General features: G+C 31.8%; 1 protein-coding gene across 24 annotated transcripts in view; it reads right to left on the reverse strand.

Annotated features, from left to right (window-relative positions):
• Nucleotides 1-14,261, reverse strand: part of LOC127731051 (dynein heavy chain domain-containing protein 1-like) — a 143,388-nt gene that overhangs the window by 60,428 nt on the left and 68,699 nt on the right. For 21 of the 24 annotated variants that reach the window (XM_052239839.1, XM_052239835.1, XM_052239836.1 and 18 more), the window contains 14 exons: nucleotides 12,843-13,110; nucleotides 12,182-12,226; nucleotides 10,697-10,862; nucleotides 9,724-9,950; nucleotides 8,001-8,166; nucleotides 7,633-7,822; nucleotides 7,017-7,115; nucleotides 3,655-3,871; nucleotides 3,246-3,377; nucleotides 2,594-2,772; nucleotides 2,212-2,395; nucleotides 1,763-1,942; nucleotides 1,298-1,413; nucleotides 258-507 (listed from right to left, as the gene is read on the reverse strand). In XM_052239839.1, the coding sequence (XP_052095799.1) occupies nucleotides 258-507; nucleotides 1,298-1,413; nucleotides 1,763-1,942; nucleotides 2,212-2,395; nucleotides 2,594-2,772; nucleotides 3,246-3,377; nucleotides 3,655-3,871; nucleotides 7,017-7,115; nucleotides 7,633-7,822; nucleotides 8,001-8,166; nucleotides 9,724-9,950; nucleotides 10,697-10,862; nucleotides 12,182-12,226; nucleotides 12,843-13,110 (2,419 nt within the window). The remainder of the gene's footprint in view (nucleotides 1-257; nucleotides 508-1,297; nucleotides 1,414-1,762; nucleotides 1,943-2,211; nucleotides 2,396-2,593; nucleotides 2,773-3,245; nucleotides 3,378-3,654; nucleotides 3,872-7,016; nucleotides 7,116-7,632; nucleotides 7,823-8,000; nucleotides 8,167-9,723; nucleotides 9,951-10,696; nucleotides 10,863-12,181; nucleotides 12,227-12,842; nucleotides 13,111-14,261) is intronic. The other 3 variants (XM_052239851.1, XM_052239850.1, XM_052239832.1) reach the window with 1 other exon arrangement.

Consider the following 14,261-nt stretch of genomic DNA (forward strand, 5'->3'; position numbering starts at 1 on the left):
TATGTAAAGATGTAATGGTGTTACATGTCTGAAATATGTAAATTAAAACATTTGTGAGTTAGGATTACAGTTAAACACCTCATGCTTCAGTACAATATTAAACCCAGATTTGGCTAATATCAATCATGAGGCAGTAATATTAATGAATACTTCAAATTAAAATCAATACTTGGTCTGATTGAACCAACCAGAATACAAGAATATATCAAAGTGAATGCTTAAGTGTAAAATACCTCTCAAGATCTATCTAAACCTACCTGAAGCCCTAGTGCGACCAGTATCTGGTGTTCCCCTTGGACCAGGTGTAGACTCAGCTCTATGAGTAGATTCTCCTAGAGGTATAGGTGTATCCATGGGTGTGACTAGTTTCTCTGAAGATGTGGTAGTCTGGTCATCATTCTCTCTTGTTGTAGATACTTCATCTACAGCAGTCAACTCATTATCTTCTTCTTCTGATTCTGGTTCTGATATAGGTGGAGAGGTTGTGGTCTGAGGAGTACCACGCCCCTGTAATATATTATTTTGTTGAAAAAAATAGTCTAATTATTTTGAACTATGGAAAGAACATTTTAGTGATATTTATTGATGTCAATTTTTGTGGTTGGAGAAAATTAAGTTGATATAATTAGTTCTGATTGTTACTGTTTCATCATTTGCACCTTTCAAAACAACTTAAAATGTATTTTTCTTCTCATACTAAAGTTTGTAGTTTACTCATGAAAACCACAATAAATGGGTATCCCATGAATATCAAGGAATCTTTAGTAGATATAAACCATAAATTCAAATTAAAGAAAACTGCAACTATAAGCATGTTGCCTCTCCCCTTAAATCAACATGAACTCTTCACAACACAACAGTATACATCAATCATATATATTTTAATATCCTTTTAAAGTCCTTTTAAACATTCTTTGATGAATAAATGCTAATTTTTGTTCTACTTTTAATAACAAAATTTCTCTTTATTCTTTGTGAATTTACACTAGTTTAAACTATTTGGACAATTTTTTTAATAAACCACATGTTGATTATAAATCCAGCCAAACCTGATTGAATATTATACTCAGGATTTTTTCACTTTATCATTTTGAATCTGATTCCAAATTTCCAACCCAATAAGATCCTAGATTTTAACAAATAATCATGATATAAGCCACTTTTAATAGTTAGAATTTTTTAAATTAAAAAATGTTTGGCAGGCCTAGAATTTCCAATTTTGAAAATTAAGTATCTTGAGTGGATAACTATAATAAACAAAAAGGTATTTTGACAAAATCTTTTTATAAGAGCTTACAGTTTGTGAATGTGTTTCTTCAGAAATGGCAGCCATCTCTGATTTGTGATCATCTCTGGGCAAACAGAAATATTTCAGAGCTGTCTCCTCTAAAGTCTTTGTAAACCAATTGGAATCTAATAAAAAAACATGACAAAATCAAAAATGTATTTGTACCTTATAAATTTAATAAAAGCACTTACATCTACATGCAAAAGTAATTCATGTATCAATTCACTTGCATATAAATAGAAATACTACATCTATGTACACCAAGAAGGTCTTTGTACCTCATTTATATAATACAAGTAACAATTTATCTATATGGCCATACTTACTTGTACAGACAAAATTATGAATATTACAAATAATCTTGAACTCACAATAACAAATTTTGTTTATCGCTAAACAGCTTATCAAAAGTAAAAATTTGCAAGGTCTCTTATGCATAAATCAATAAAACAAAAACTTATAACTTGGACCCACCATCAGGAGAAACAAGTCTGTCAGCAAACATCCTAGTACATTCATGACACCAGAGTTGACCTATGACCTTCATCATAGGAGCAGAGGACCCTCCCTCTATAACATATCCACCACTAGCTCCACTGACTGTCCGAGACTTTGAATCTGACCATGATGTCTGTCTGGATACTCTACTGCTTCCTGAGGGATAAACAGGATTCTTTTCTCATAATATACTGTTGCAATTCACATGGATACAAATAACTGTAGCAAAAAGTGAGCCAAAATTTGTCATTTATCTTATTATTAAGCTGCCAAATGTACATAAACTCTGAAAAATATTAATAGCTCAAAGGATTTCTTAGCTTTTTATGAATATATTTAAATGAACTTGATCATATTTCTAATCTTTTGAATGGAATGAGGATATATCAAATTAATGAAAAACTTATAATTAAAAAGTATCCTACTTGAATCTCCATCCTTTTTCTTTCTCAACATTTTTCTTGATCTTGACCTTGGTGACATCAAGAGAATACCATGAACAACTCTAGCCACATCATGCAAGCTAAATAAATAATGGGCATTGCTTGGTGTAGGCCTGAGCTTTTCCTTTATACGACCATACAGGTCCAGCAATCCTAGAGTCATTGCCTAAAATATATAGTGCATCATCTATTAAAAACATTGTCAATGCTAAAAAAATCATAAAATCTGACAATAAAATGAATCAACAGATTTCAAAATAAAGATAAGTATTAAAGCACATTGTTATTATTATCAACCAAACTGTCTTTTCTCAATTTAGTAAAGGGGAACATGAGTATCTTTAAAAGTTCATTGGAAACATACCCTGGCAAATTCAAAATGATGCTCTACACTATATGTGGGAAATTCTTCTAGCCAGTTCTGTAATGCTCTACCATGCATACTGAGGAGGGTTTCAGGTGCAGGGGTAAACACAGTCAGGTTGACAAAGAGGCGTGTCAGTCTAGTCGACATCACATGACTTGCTTTCCCTAATCCATACCCTGTATAAATATATACATGTTAGACTTTAATATAATAATACAAGAACAATACCCTCGTCCATATCTTACACAATTATATAACTTGACTACAAAACAACAAAACATTGACATGTTTTCATGAACAGATATACTCTACAAAACATCCTTTTTATGATCACCTTAAAAATTATACTATGGGTTATATGCAAAAAGAAATGTACAGAAAAATTCTTGAATTCATTTAGCATTAGAGGACACTTAACAAACATCTTTGTGGGCAAAAACTATATGACTGTCAATTTTGGTTGGTTGAGTTCCACAAAGTGACTAAAAAATCAGAATAATTGATTAGTGCACACCCTCTATAAACCTCAACTGCAGAACAAGAAACAATAAAATCACTTTTCAAAACAGCTGTTTTTCCATTAGCCTTTATACTGTAGTCCAGTGAATAATACCTTAACTTTCAAGAGTGTAACATAAAAAAAGTTTACCTGCAACGCTAGGTGGTGTTGTAGAAGCTAAAAACATAGCCTCTTCCATATCCTGGAATTCTTTTCTCTGTCTGTCATAACATCCACGCTGAGTTAATATTTGACGTAACAATTCCAAAGGTGGCTGATACCCTGTATACAAAAAGAAATACAACTTGAAAGAAAGAACATATTGAACTTAAGCAAAAATTGGGAAGTTCCTTTTGCATACTAAATTGTTCAATGCTAATTCATTAAAAAGAGTTTTTTGAGCAGTTAAATGATATTCAACTTCATTGCTTCCTATGACATGGCTTAAAACAGAAAATGACATTTCAAATAATGGGTTAAGCTCTGGAAGTATAGCACAGAAATTACAATTTTACTTTAATGAAATAAATAACTAGTAACAAGCTTGCAAAAGACTTACCTCCTTCAACATTGGTAGGTGCTGTATTAAGATCATCTATGTAGAACAGATGTGTATGTTTTCCTCGTCCAGCAGTTACTCCGGAGGTTGGTAGGCTATTAGCTATCTTATGTTTAAGTTCTAAGATATGAGATACCATTGTGTTCTGGAAGATTGAACTGGTCATACCTCTGGACATCAGGATGTTAGTACTGGTTTGCTTTGACAACACAGTATTCTACAATATAGATAGGAATGAATATATATGAATATAAGACAAACATTTCCTTATAACAATTGGGCTTTGTCAGTGTCTATCTTTTTTTCAATAAGAAATGAAATGATGGACTCTAACTTAGACCATTTGTTGTGCCAAAATATTTGTCTTTTAATTAAATATTATTTCAACTTATTCATATATATCTTTTATTTGTATTGTTGCAAAAATCTTAATGAGTTGTACAACTTTTTCCTGCTGTGTAGTATCATTACTTTGATTTCAATTTGCCTTACAATACCAGACTAAAACTTGACTTAGATCAATTAGACTATATTTGGAAGACACAATGTTTTTATAAAAATGTAATTGAAAACAGTGGTAAATATAAAAGGACTGAACTTGCAGTCATAAACTGAACATGAAAATGTGCAGGACAATTTTTTTGAGTGATATTTAAAATGTATGTGTGAATAAAATGCTTCGCTGGGGCGCAGCTTGATACGACCGCAGAGGTCGAACCCTGAACAGTTGGGGCAAGTATGGACACAACATTCAAGCTTGATACAGCTCTGAATTTGGATTGTTATTAAATATTTGACACAGCATAGGTTTCTGACACAGAAAGAATGTGGTCTAAGAACTTGAATTTTTTTAATTTACCTATTATGGTCCAATGTCCAAAATCAAAATACATGGTTAGATTCAGCATATCAAAGAACACCATATATTCAATTTTTGTTAAAATCAAACAAAGTTTAATTTTGGACCCCAACTTGGACAAACTTGAAAACTGGGCCCATAATCAAAAATCTAAACACATGTTTAGATTCAGCATATCAAAGAACCCCAAGAATTCAATTTTTGCTGAAATCAAACTAAGTTTACTTTTGGACCCTTTGGACCTTAATGTAGACCAATTTAAAAAACGGGACTTAAAATTAAAAATCTAAATACACGGTTAGATTTGGAATATCAAAGAACCCCAATAATTCAATTTTTGATGAAATCAAACAAAGTTTAATTTTGGACCCTTTTGACCTCAATATGAACCAATTTGATAGCGGGGCCCACAAATAAAAATTCTAAATTCATGGTTAGATTCAGCATATCAAAGAACCCCATATATTCAATTTTTGTTGAAATCAAAAAAAGTTTAATTTTGGACCCCAACTTGGACCAACTTGAAAACTGGGCTCATAATCAAAAATCTAAATACATGTTTAGATTCAGCATATCAAAGAACCCCAAGAATTCAATTTTTGTTAAAATCAAACTAAGTTTAATTTTGGACCCTTTGGACCTCAATGAAGACCAATTTAAAAAACGGGACCCAAATTAAAAATCTAAAAACACGGTTAGATTTGGCATATCAAAGAACCCCAATAATTCAATTTTCGATGAAATCAAACAAAGTTTAATTTTGGACCCTTTTGACCTCAATATGAACCAATTTGATAGCGGGGCCTACAAATAAAAAATCTAAATACATGGTTAGATTCAGCATATCAAAGAACATCATATATTCAATTTTTGTTGAAATCATACAAAGTTTAATTTTGGACCCCAATTTGGACCAACTTGAAAACTGGGCCCATAATCAAAAATCTAAATACATGTTTAGATTCAGCATATCAAAGAACCTCATATATTCAATTTTTGCTAAAATCAAACAAAGTTTAATTTTGGACCCTTTGGACATTAATGTAGACCAATTTGAAAAATGGACCCAAAATTAAAAATCTAAATACACTGTTAGATTCGGCATAACAAATAAATAAATGTGATCAAAGATTTTACAAATCTAATGCGCCATACTGTGCAATTAAAGATTACTTCTTGAAATTTTTCAATATTTGAAATTTGAAAAAAAAATAATATTTGAAGAATAATTCTTTTTAATTTCTGAAATCTGAAATGAGAAAAAATTGGCCCCCCACAATTTCTTTTTATCCCCCCCCCCCTTTTTCCCCCAAAAAAATTCTTTCCCTCAAGATATGGTCATAATCTCAATTCAAATTTCCAATGGAGTTGGCAACCATAATACCCATTTAAATTTACCATAGTGCTAACTTAATCTATTTTATAATAGAATTAATAAAAATATAGTGTCAAATCTTTCATATGGATTTTTTTTGTAAAAAAAAAAGATGAAAACATTTGCAGATATTTTTACTGGTCTTCCTTTATAAATATGCATTTCTTTAAACATAATTTAAAAGCAGAGTAAGGGAAGTAACCAAAACGTTGTATTTGGATTACCTCCCTTACACTGTTTTAGATTATCTTTATTGTTCATTAACCATTACTTTATACATAATTTAAAAGCAGTGTAAGGGAGATAATTTCAATGATGTATTTGATTTATCTCCCTTACACTGCTTTAAATTATGTTTTGTACTAAAGTATTTGTCCATTAACCAGGACAACCTTGTTTTTCCCCCTTTTTTGCCCCTAATTCCTAAACGGTTTGAGCCATAACCCCCCAAAGCAAATCCTAACCATCCCTTTGTGGTATGGAAACTTGTAGTATAATTTCAGAGAGATCCATACACCGTTCCACAGTTATTGTCTGGAAACTAGAAAATGCTCATTTTTGGCCCCTTTTTGGCCCCTAATTCCTTAACTGTTGGTACCATAACCCCCAAAATCAATCCCAACCTTCCTTTTGTGGTATTTAACCTTATGGTCAAATTTCAAAAAGATCCATTCACTTAAACTAAAGTTAGAGTGCGAAAACCAATATGTATTCGGACGACGACGCCGGACGACGACGACGACGACGCCGGACGACGACGACGACGACGACGACGACGCCAACGTCATACCAATATACGACCACAAAATTTTTTTGCGGTCGTATAAAAACAAGCCAGTGAAAAACAAGCCTGTTTCACTGGTTATCTATTCATTTACAATAACCACTTGCTAGTTTTGTATCATATAATTACCTTAGAGTAGTTTTGCCAACACCTGGTAATCCTGTCAGTAACACAGGATGTTGTATCAAATAATTACCTGTATCAGAGTAGTTTTGCCAACACCTGGTAATTCTGTCAGTAACACAGGATGTTGTTGTATCAAATAATTACCTGTATCAGAGTAGTTTTACAAACACCTGGTAATCGTGTCAGTAACACAGGATGTTGTTGTCTCAAATAATTACCTGTATCAGAGTAGTTTTGCCAACACCTGGTAATCCTGTCAGTAACACAGGGTGTTGAGCATTCAGCATCAGTTCTATTAAGTAATTGTACTTCTCAACCTGCAAAGTAATTAATGTGTATACTGTTAATAAAAGTTCAAGGATGATCAAATTAAGCATTTCCTAAATTGTTACCAAATTCTAAATATCTGACAGCATTTTTTGATACCTTAATATTAGATGTATAAATCAATTTATAATTCAAAAGATATCGTCAAGATTCAAGATTTTTATCAATTTAAAGCTGTTGTGATCTCAACCTTTGAACTATTGACTAAAAATCAAGAATGGGTGTTTCAAAGTTTGGTAATGATCTAAACAGAATGTCCAGAAACCCAAATTGTTGATACCAGGATGAACAATCATCATAATAGAAGTCTGACAAAGCCACAAGAAATTTTTAAAGTATCTTACGACATTTCAAGTTAAAATATCTGTCATGGTTCTACCATATATTTTTTATTGTAAAGTGGAGTCTATATTTTGGTTGTTTTTTGCTTTTGATCCTTGGTATTAACAGCAATACACTGATCAATTTGTTTGTTAAAAATCTGGATATATTGTTTCATTAACTTACATCTGGAGTTATCATATAGCCTCCTGCTAAAATCTTAGACCGTTCTTGCTGTTTCTCTCCCCATCTCAAGAATGTGCCTGTGGTTTCATCTAAACAATAGTCAAAGACAGTCCCTGGGAAAGGGATACGAATAGGATGTGTTGCTCTGTACATAGCATCATGGGAAAACTTGCTGAATTTATCCTTGAATCTGTCATAAAAATAAATATAATTACTTTAGTAGATGAAAATATAACTATAAAAACTTTCAAAATTGTAATGTTTATATAGTAATATGGATGGCATTTTTTTTTCATTTCAAAGCAGAATAGCTTTTTAAATAAAATCCAACAAAGTTTGATACCAAACATAATTGTTATTTCAATCACCTTTCATGTATATGTCCTCCAAAGCTCCAGATGTAGGAAAATGCAAACATTCCTTTCAGAATTTCCAAATAATTTGGTAGGAGGTGCTCTATCTGGGAACTACTGGTCATACGACTGGTTGCCTGTCGTGACGGTGCCATACTGCTTGGAGTTTTACGATTATCATCTTTAAATATACAAAAGTAATACATATATACTATTTTCTAAGTGCCTCCCTTTGTTCAGGTGCAATATAGGTATAAGGCCTGCCCTTTGGAAAAGATTAATATCCATCACTTTATTATTCATTATACTTTAATCCAGTTTGAACCATCAATATCCTTGTCTGAATTATCAGTCATATGTTTGATTTGATTTGATTTTTTGGTGTTTTAACGCCACTTTTAAGCACCGCTTTTGGGCTATTTCGTGGCGGCCAGTTTTTATTGATGGAGGAAGCCAGGGTTCCTGTAGAAAACCACGATCTTCGATAGGAAAACTGACAATCCTAGTCAATTAAGATTGGAGTCGAGTGCACCTGCACGAGCTGGGTTCAAACTCACAACCTCAGTGTTGACTGGCTAGTGATTACAGTAGTAACTACTTAGAACACTCAGCCACCGAGGCCCCGTCATATGTTTGTCTGAGTTAGCAGCAATATGATTGTCTGAGTTAGCAGCAATATGTTTGTCTGAGTTAGCAGCAATATGTTTGTCTGAGTTAGCAGCAATATATTTGTCTGAGTTAGCAGCAATATATTTGCCTGAGTTAGCAGCAATATGTTTGTCTGAGTAAGCAGCAATATATTTGCCTGAGTTAGCAGCAATATGTTTGTCTGAGTTAGCAGCAATATGTTTGTCTGAGTTATCAGCAATATGTTTGTCTGAGTTAGCAGCGGCAATATGTTTGTCTGAGTTAGCAGCAGCAATATGTTTGTCTGAGTTAGCAGCAGCAATATGTTTGTCTGAGTTAGCAGCAATATGTTTGTCTGAGTTAGCAGCAATATATTTGTCTGAGTTAGCAGCAGCAATATGTTTGTCTGATTTATCAGCAATATGTTTGTCTGAGTTAGCAGCAGCAATATGTTTGTCTGAGTTAGCAGCAGCAATATGTTTGTCTGAGTTAGCAGCAATATTTTTGTCTGAGTTAGCAGCAATATGTTTGTCTGAGTTAGCAGCAATATGTTTGTCTGGGTTAGCAGCAGCAATATATTTGTCTGAGTTATCAGCAATATATTTGTCTGAGTTAGCAGCAATATGTTTGTCTGAGTTAGCAGCAGTATGTTTGTCTGAGTTAGCAGCAATATGTTTGTCTGAGTTAGCAGCAGTATGTTTGTCTGAGTTAGCAGCAATATATTTGTCTGAGTTAGCAGCATCATATTTTGTTGCTTTGTTTGTTTGCTGAAAGAACTTGGTGTATAATATTTGTTTGACTGTTGAATTTGTTTTGCTAACTTTCCAGTACTAGAGTTTGTTATAAGGTATGAACACTTGGGTGTTATTTGTGCAAACCAATCACAACATCTAAGACCATGTTAAGTTTTATACTGTTATTGAGATGTGCATTCTAAATTTTATGATTTATCAAATCCTTTGCATCACTACTGATCATCACATGCTGACCTTTACATGTTCATTTTTTTATAGTGGGTCACTGTCCACTAATATTTATTCAGTATCTTCTTTTCTCAATTCTGTATAGTAGTAGTATTGTAAAAGCAAAGAAAAGATAAAGGATAACATACCATCATGTTCCATTGACTTCTGTTTCTTTTCAAAATCATCTCTGAGAAACATCTTATCTAAGAGAACTGAGAGGATGTTGAGAAATGCAGTGATTTCCTGTATTCCTATGTTTACTTCATCTGCTACAGAACCAACATCTGTCATTAGTGCTGAACAACATTCATTCTTAAGAAATTTCAATGTTGGAGGAAATATGTCTCTGCCTAACTCTTCCCATACCTTAAATCTAAAAAAAAAATACAATCTTTATAACAAAATTTCTTTTAAAGACTTTAAATTAGCCTAGCTAACTTGATATATATTTTTTTCTCATAGACTTTTGCACTTTAAAGGTTTTTTATATAAACCATTTTGCATTTCCTATGAACTAATATTAAACAGCATATTTCAGAAAAAAAAACTAACGTAGAGTTGGTTTGTAATGTACATGGGTTGTAAGGAAATCAAGCATATATACTATCTTGGTCCAATAAATAATAAGATAATCCAAACTCTACATGCCTTGTGCTTTATGGTGGATCATGTGTATAACAAAATACAAAGAGGGATCCCCTGAAGTGTGTTATTAATAAACTTACTGTTCATTTGTATTATGTCAGAGTTATGAAGTACACAAATACTGCATTTTTGTTCATCATAAAATAGATGTATCAGTAAAACATGAATACCCCTGCAGGAGCCTTACCACTTGGTCAACAGGAATGAAACTGTTATCAAATGGAAAATTGGTATCAAATAGACTGATGACCTTAATGGCATAATTTAAATGCTTAATTTGTAGCAATTACAAAAAAAATGTGTAATGAATGACATCAATTTCTCTTTAAAATGACTATACAAAGTAAAAAAAAATGACCACCTCTGTTTTTGTTACAGATTGAAATGTATTTTGTTTAGAGAAAATCTAATGAACTATATCAGAAATTAAATTCATTGAATAAATGCATTCTAGTAACATGAAGATAAACATACGCTGCTGAGGTGAGGACCCATCTTGATTTAGCAGTTGTTCTCCAGGATTCAAATAATGAATTCCAATGCACGGTCTCAGAACCAAAATTTATAATAACACAACGAGCCAGAGTTGCTGGAGAGGCATCAGATAAATAATTAGTCTCATAAATCAGTGCTGTTGTGTCTGGAAAGAAAACCTCCATGTTATTATGTTACTTCACAAAATAATTGTTACTGTTTCATCCAGAAAAATAACTAATACATAGCAAAATGCATACAATAAGATAGGCATTGCTTTATATATTGTCCATGGAATTCAATTATTGTTTTTTTTAATATAGTTTTTGAATTTCAAATTTACCAAAATAAGATGTTATATTAATTAAAAAGTCATTTCAACACAGTAGTGTAAACTGATAAAAAAAAATACAATGTTTCATCAAAATCACTACATGTTTTTAATAAGCACGGGATTACCAAAATAAAACAGAAAATGAAGGTTAAACAAATTGATTGATAGGTTGGTGTTTGCTTTACTCCACATCAAAAAGACTATATTTCAGCTAAATCCATTTCAAAAACTTTAAAAAAGGCAGTTTTAAAAATCAGACAAAAGATCTTTTTAATATACTAAAACTTAAGTTTAAAGCTTAGTTACTTGTTCAAAAATAAAACTGAACAATAAGATAAAATGGTTAAAATAAAAATCATTTAAAGGAAATGTTTCTATTTTTAAGTTTAAACTAGATGATAATTCAAATCGTAAATACTTAAGTGCAATATATCTACAGAAAAACCAGGAAACAATGCCACATAGAAAATAAATTCTGCATTTTTTTTTTTATAACAATTTTTAGTTTCGTATTAACAAGTTAAATAAGTTGAACTGTGAGTCATTTCTCACAAATGATACCCCTGCAATAAATATTTGGTAAACAAAATAATATCTAAAAAATATTTTGTGAAACTTTAGTAAAAGTTTAATTGTAAATATTGTTTTATTGACCTAATTTGTAAGGAAGAAACTACCTGAATATTGTCTTTTCTCTTATATCTGTGTTTTTTAAATATAGCATAATTCTACATAATATACATATAATACAACTTCTAATATAACTAAAACTAAACTGAATAAAATATAAACATTATTAATTACACTTATTTCTGTGCAAACCAAGCAGCTATCAGAATCTCAGGAATTCTAGTTCCACAAAAATGTGTAAAGAAAATCCTCAAATTTTAATGGATTCAAATTAAAGAACTAAAGCAAGTAAGCTTAATTTAATTACTCTATTAGCTAAACTGAAATCTACTAAGAAGGTGTGAGTTTGAAGATTTCCCAAAAAATATTTTTTCAGCACATACTGAGAACTAAAGAAGAGTATCTCATCAGGTGATAAACATATAAGAATGAAGCTCATAAAAGATGGCTTCCTAATAGTGGCTGAAGCTAAAAATAGCATGCTATGGTTGATTTACACAATAACTAACTAGTCACTGTACCTTCCAATGGTGGCCACACACGTGCCTGCTTATGTCCATTACGTTCTAAATATAAAGTCATCTTTTTCTCAATAAATATTATATATAAAACCCTGATTCACTATGAAAGCTAGGATAAAAAATATGTGGGGTATTAAATAATGAAAAGATAGAACTTTTGCCAATGTTTTAATGGAAGTGAAACATGACAGGCTAAGCATTGTATTGCTTAGACCTAGCATTTAGATTTTATTGTTTCATCTGTATATTTCCAGATGTAGAATTAATCTCAAACTTTTGGCATCTGATCAACAGTTGCCTTCATAAATGCACAAATTTCTGTATTAACAGTTTTTATCTGATCTGAGTTGTTTAAAAATGATTGAAAGGAAAAAATGTCAAGTATGATGTAAATGAAATGGCCATTATCAGTCAAGGAATGAGACCACAGAAAACCCATGGGTTTTTTTTCAAGAGAAAAACTACTGGAATGTAGCTTATCAATATAAACTATTAGCTGAGCTGTGTAAAGTATTTGTCAAGAATGACTGGTTTTAACTCTAAAAAAATGGAGATCACAAATACCAACAGAATACCTCTGACAAGAAGGACTTTTATCCACAGAACTGTATCACTGTCTGCTGGTTTTTGTCATAGCTTATATTCTGTATATAAATCTCACCTTGTAAATCAACACTTCCCCCATTGGCCACTGATAGTTTATTTTCATCATCAAATAGAGTATTGATGCTCTCAGTCCAAACAGGGTGCATAACTCCATCCAACACAATCCAACGTACTAACACTGAAGGTAAATCCTGTCCTTTATTTTTCTTCTCCTTTAATCCACTTATGTAATTTCTTACAGCATCAGATAGAAATGAAGAGTCCTTTAAGATTTTGGGAAACAGTCCACCCTGCCATATCCCATCAGAAAATGCACCAAGGAACTACAAGTAAACATTAGTACTAAAAACACAGCTAATTTGGAGCTTTAATGTCTAAAATCCCAAATTTTCCCTAATATGTTGTATTTATATCTGAAAGGCTACAATGCTTTGTGACTTAGTGCAGCAATTATAAAGGAAGTTAATGAGCATTGAATGAATCTATTCACAAACAACAAATGATTTTAGTTCAAACAAAATCTTACAACTGAGTTACTGTCAGAAATTCAAAGTTTTTCTCAAATCTTTTAACAGGAAATACGTTGCAAAATATTCTTTTATCATGAAAAGGGTCAAAAAATTAAGTCTAGGACCATAGAATTGGACCTTAATACCTCTTATTATACAGCTTGTTCCTAGTGTGCAAATTTTTGTTTGAAATTTTATGGGTACCAAGATCAGTTACCATCACTTACGAATCTAGGATAAATATAGGAATTTCCTATTAATTAGAAAGTTATTGTCATATTTTGCTGTTTCAGGGCAAACAGAGATGGAGGTTTGTCATATTAACCAACAATACCATCATTCCGTCCATAAATGCTTAATCTCTTGGACTTTCAGTCAATCTGTACTGATCTGAAATTTATGTCACTAGAAAAAAAATAGATACACTGCATTGAAGGGGGTCATAGAAATTGATTCTAAAATTAATCAACGCCTTTATTCCTTTGAAGGAAATTTTATGTCCAAGTTAAGCTTTGCTATTACTTTATCTGAAAACGGTCAGTTTACTAAAATTGAGGGCATACTAAAGTGATGACATCATGTCCCCACATGTGTTTCCTCACACGACGTGGTGAAAGAAAAAAAATCAAGATTTCTAAGTCTTGATTGTATCAAACAAAACTAGGTTTTTCAAAATAAAACAAGAGACTTTTTATGAAGATAATAGCAGCATGCTGTATTTACGCAACATGTCCGTTATTGCAAAAAAATGCCAGGTGACAGTAACTGGTCCTCCACCAGTATAGTTACAATAACCTTTGCATTTATTTATTCATAGATCTTATTTCTTACTTCTTAAGTAATACTACAATACATTAATGTTATGGTTGTGATATGAAATTTGACTGACTATATTACTGTTTGGATATTGTCACATACCTGTCAGTGATTTGACATTGGTGAAATACAATGGTACATGTATGTCT

The sequence above is a fragment of the Mytilus californianus genome, unplaced genomic scaffold (genome assembly GCF_021869535.1).
Source record: "Mytilus californianus isolate M0D057914Y unplaced genomic scaffold, xbMytCali1.0.p SCAF_2, whole genome shotgun sequence".
NCBI lineage: Eukaryota > Metazoa > Mollusca > Bivalvia > Mytilida > Mytilidae > Mytilus > Mytilus californianus.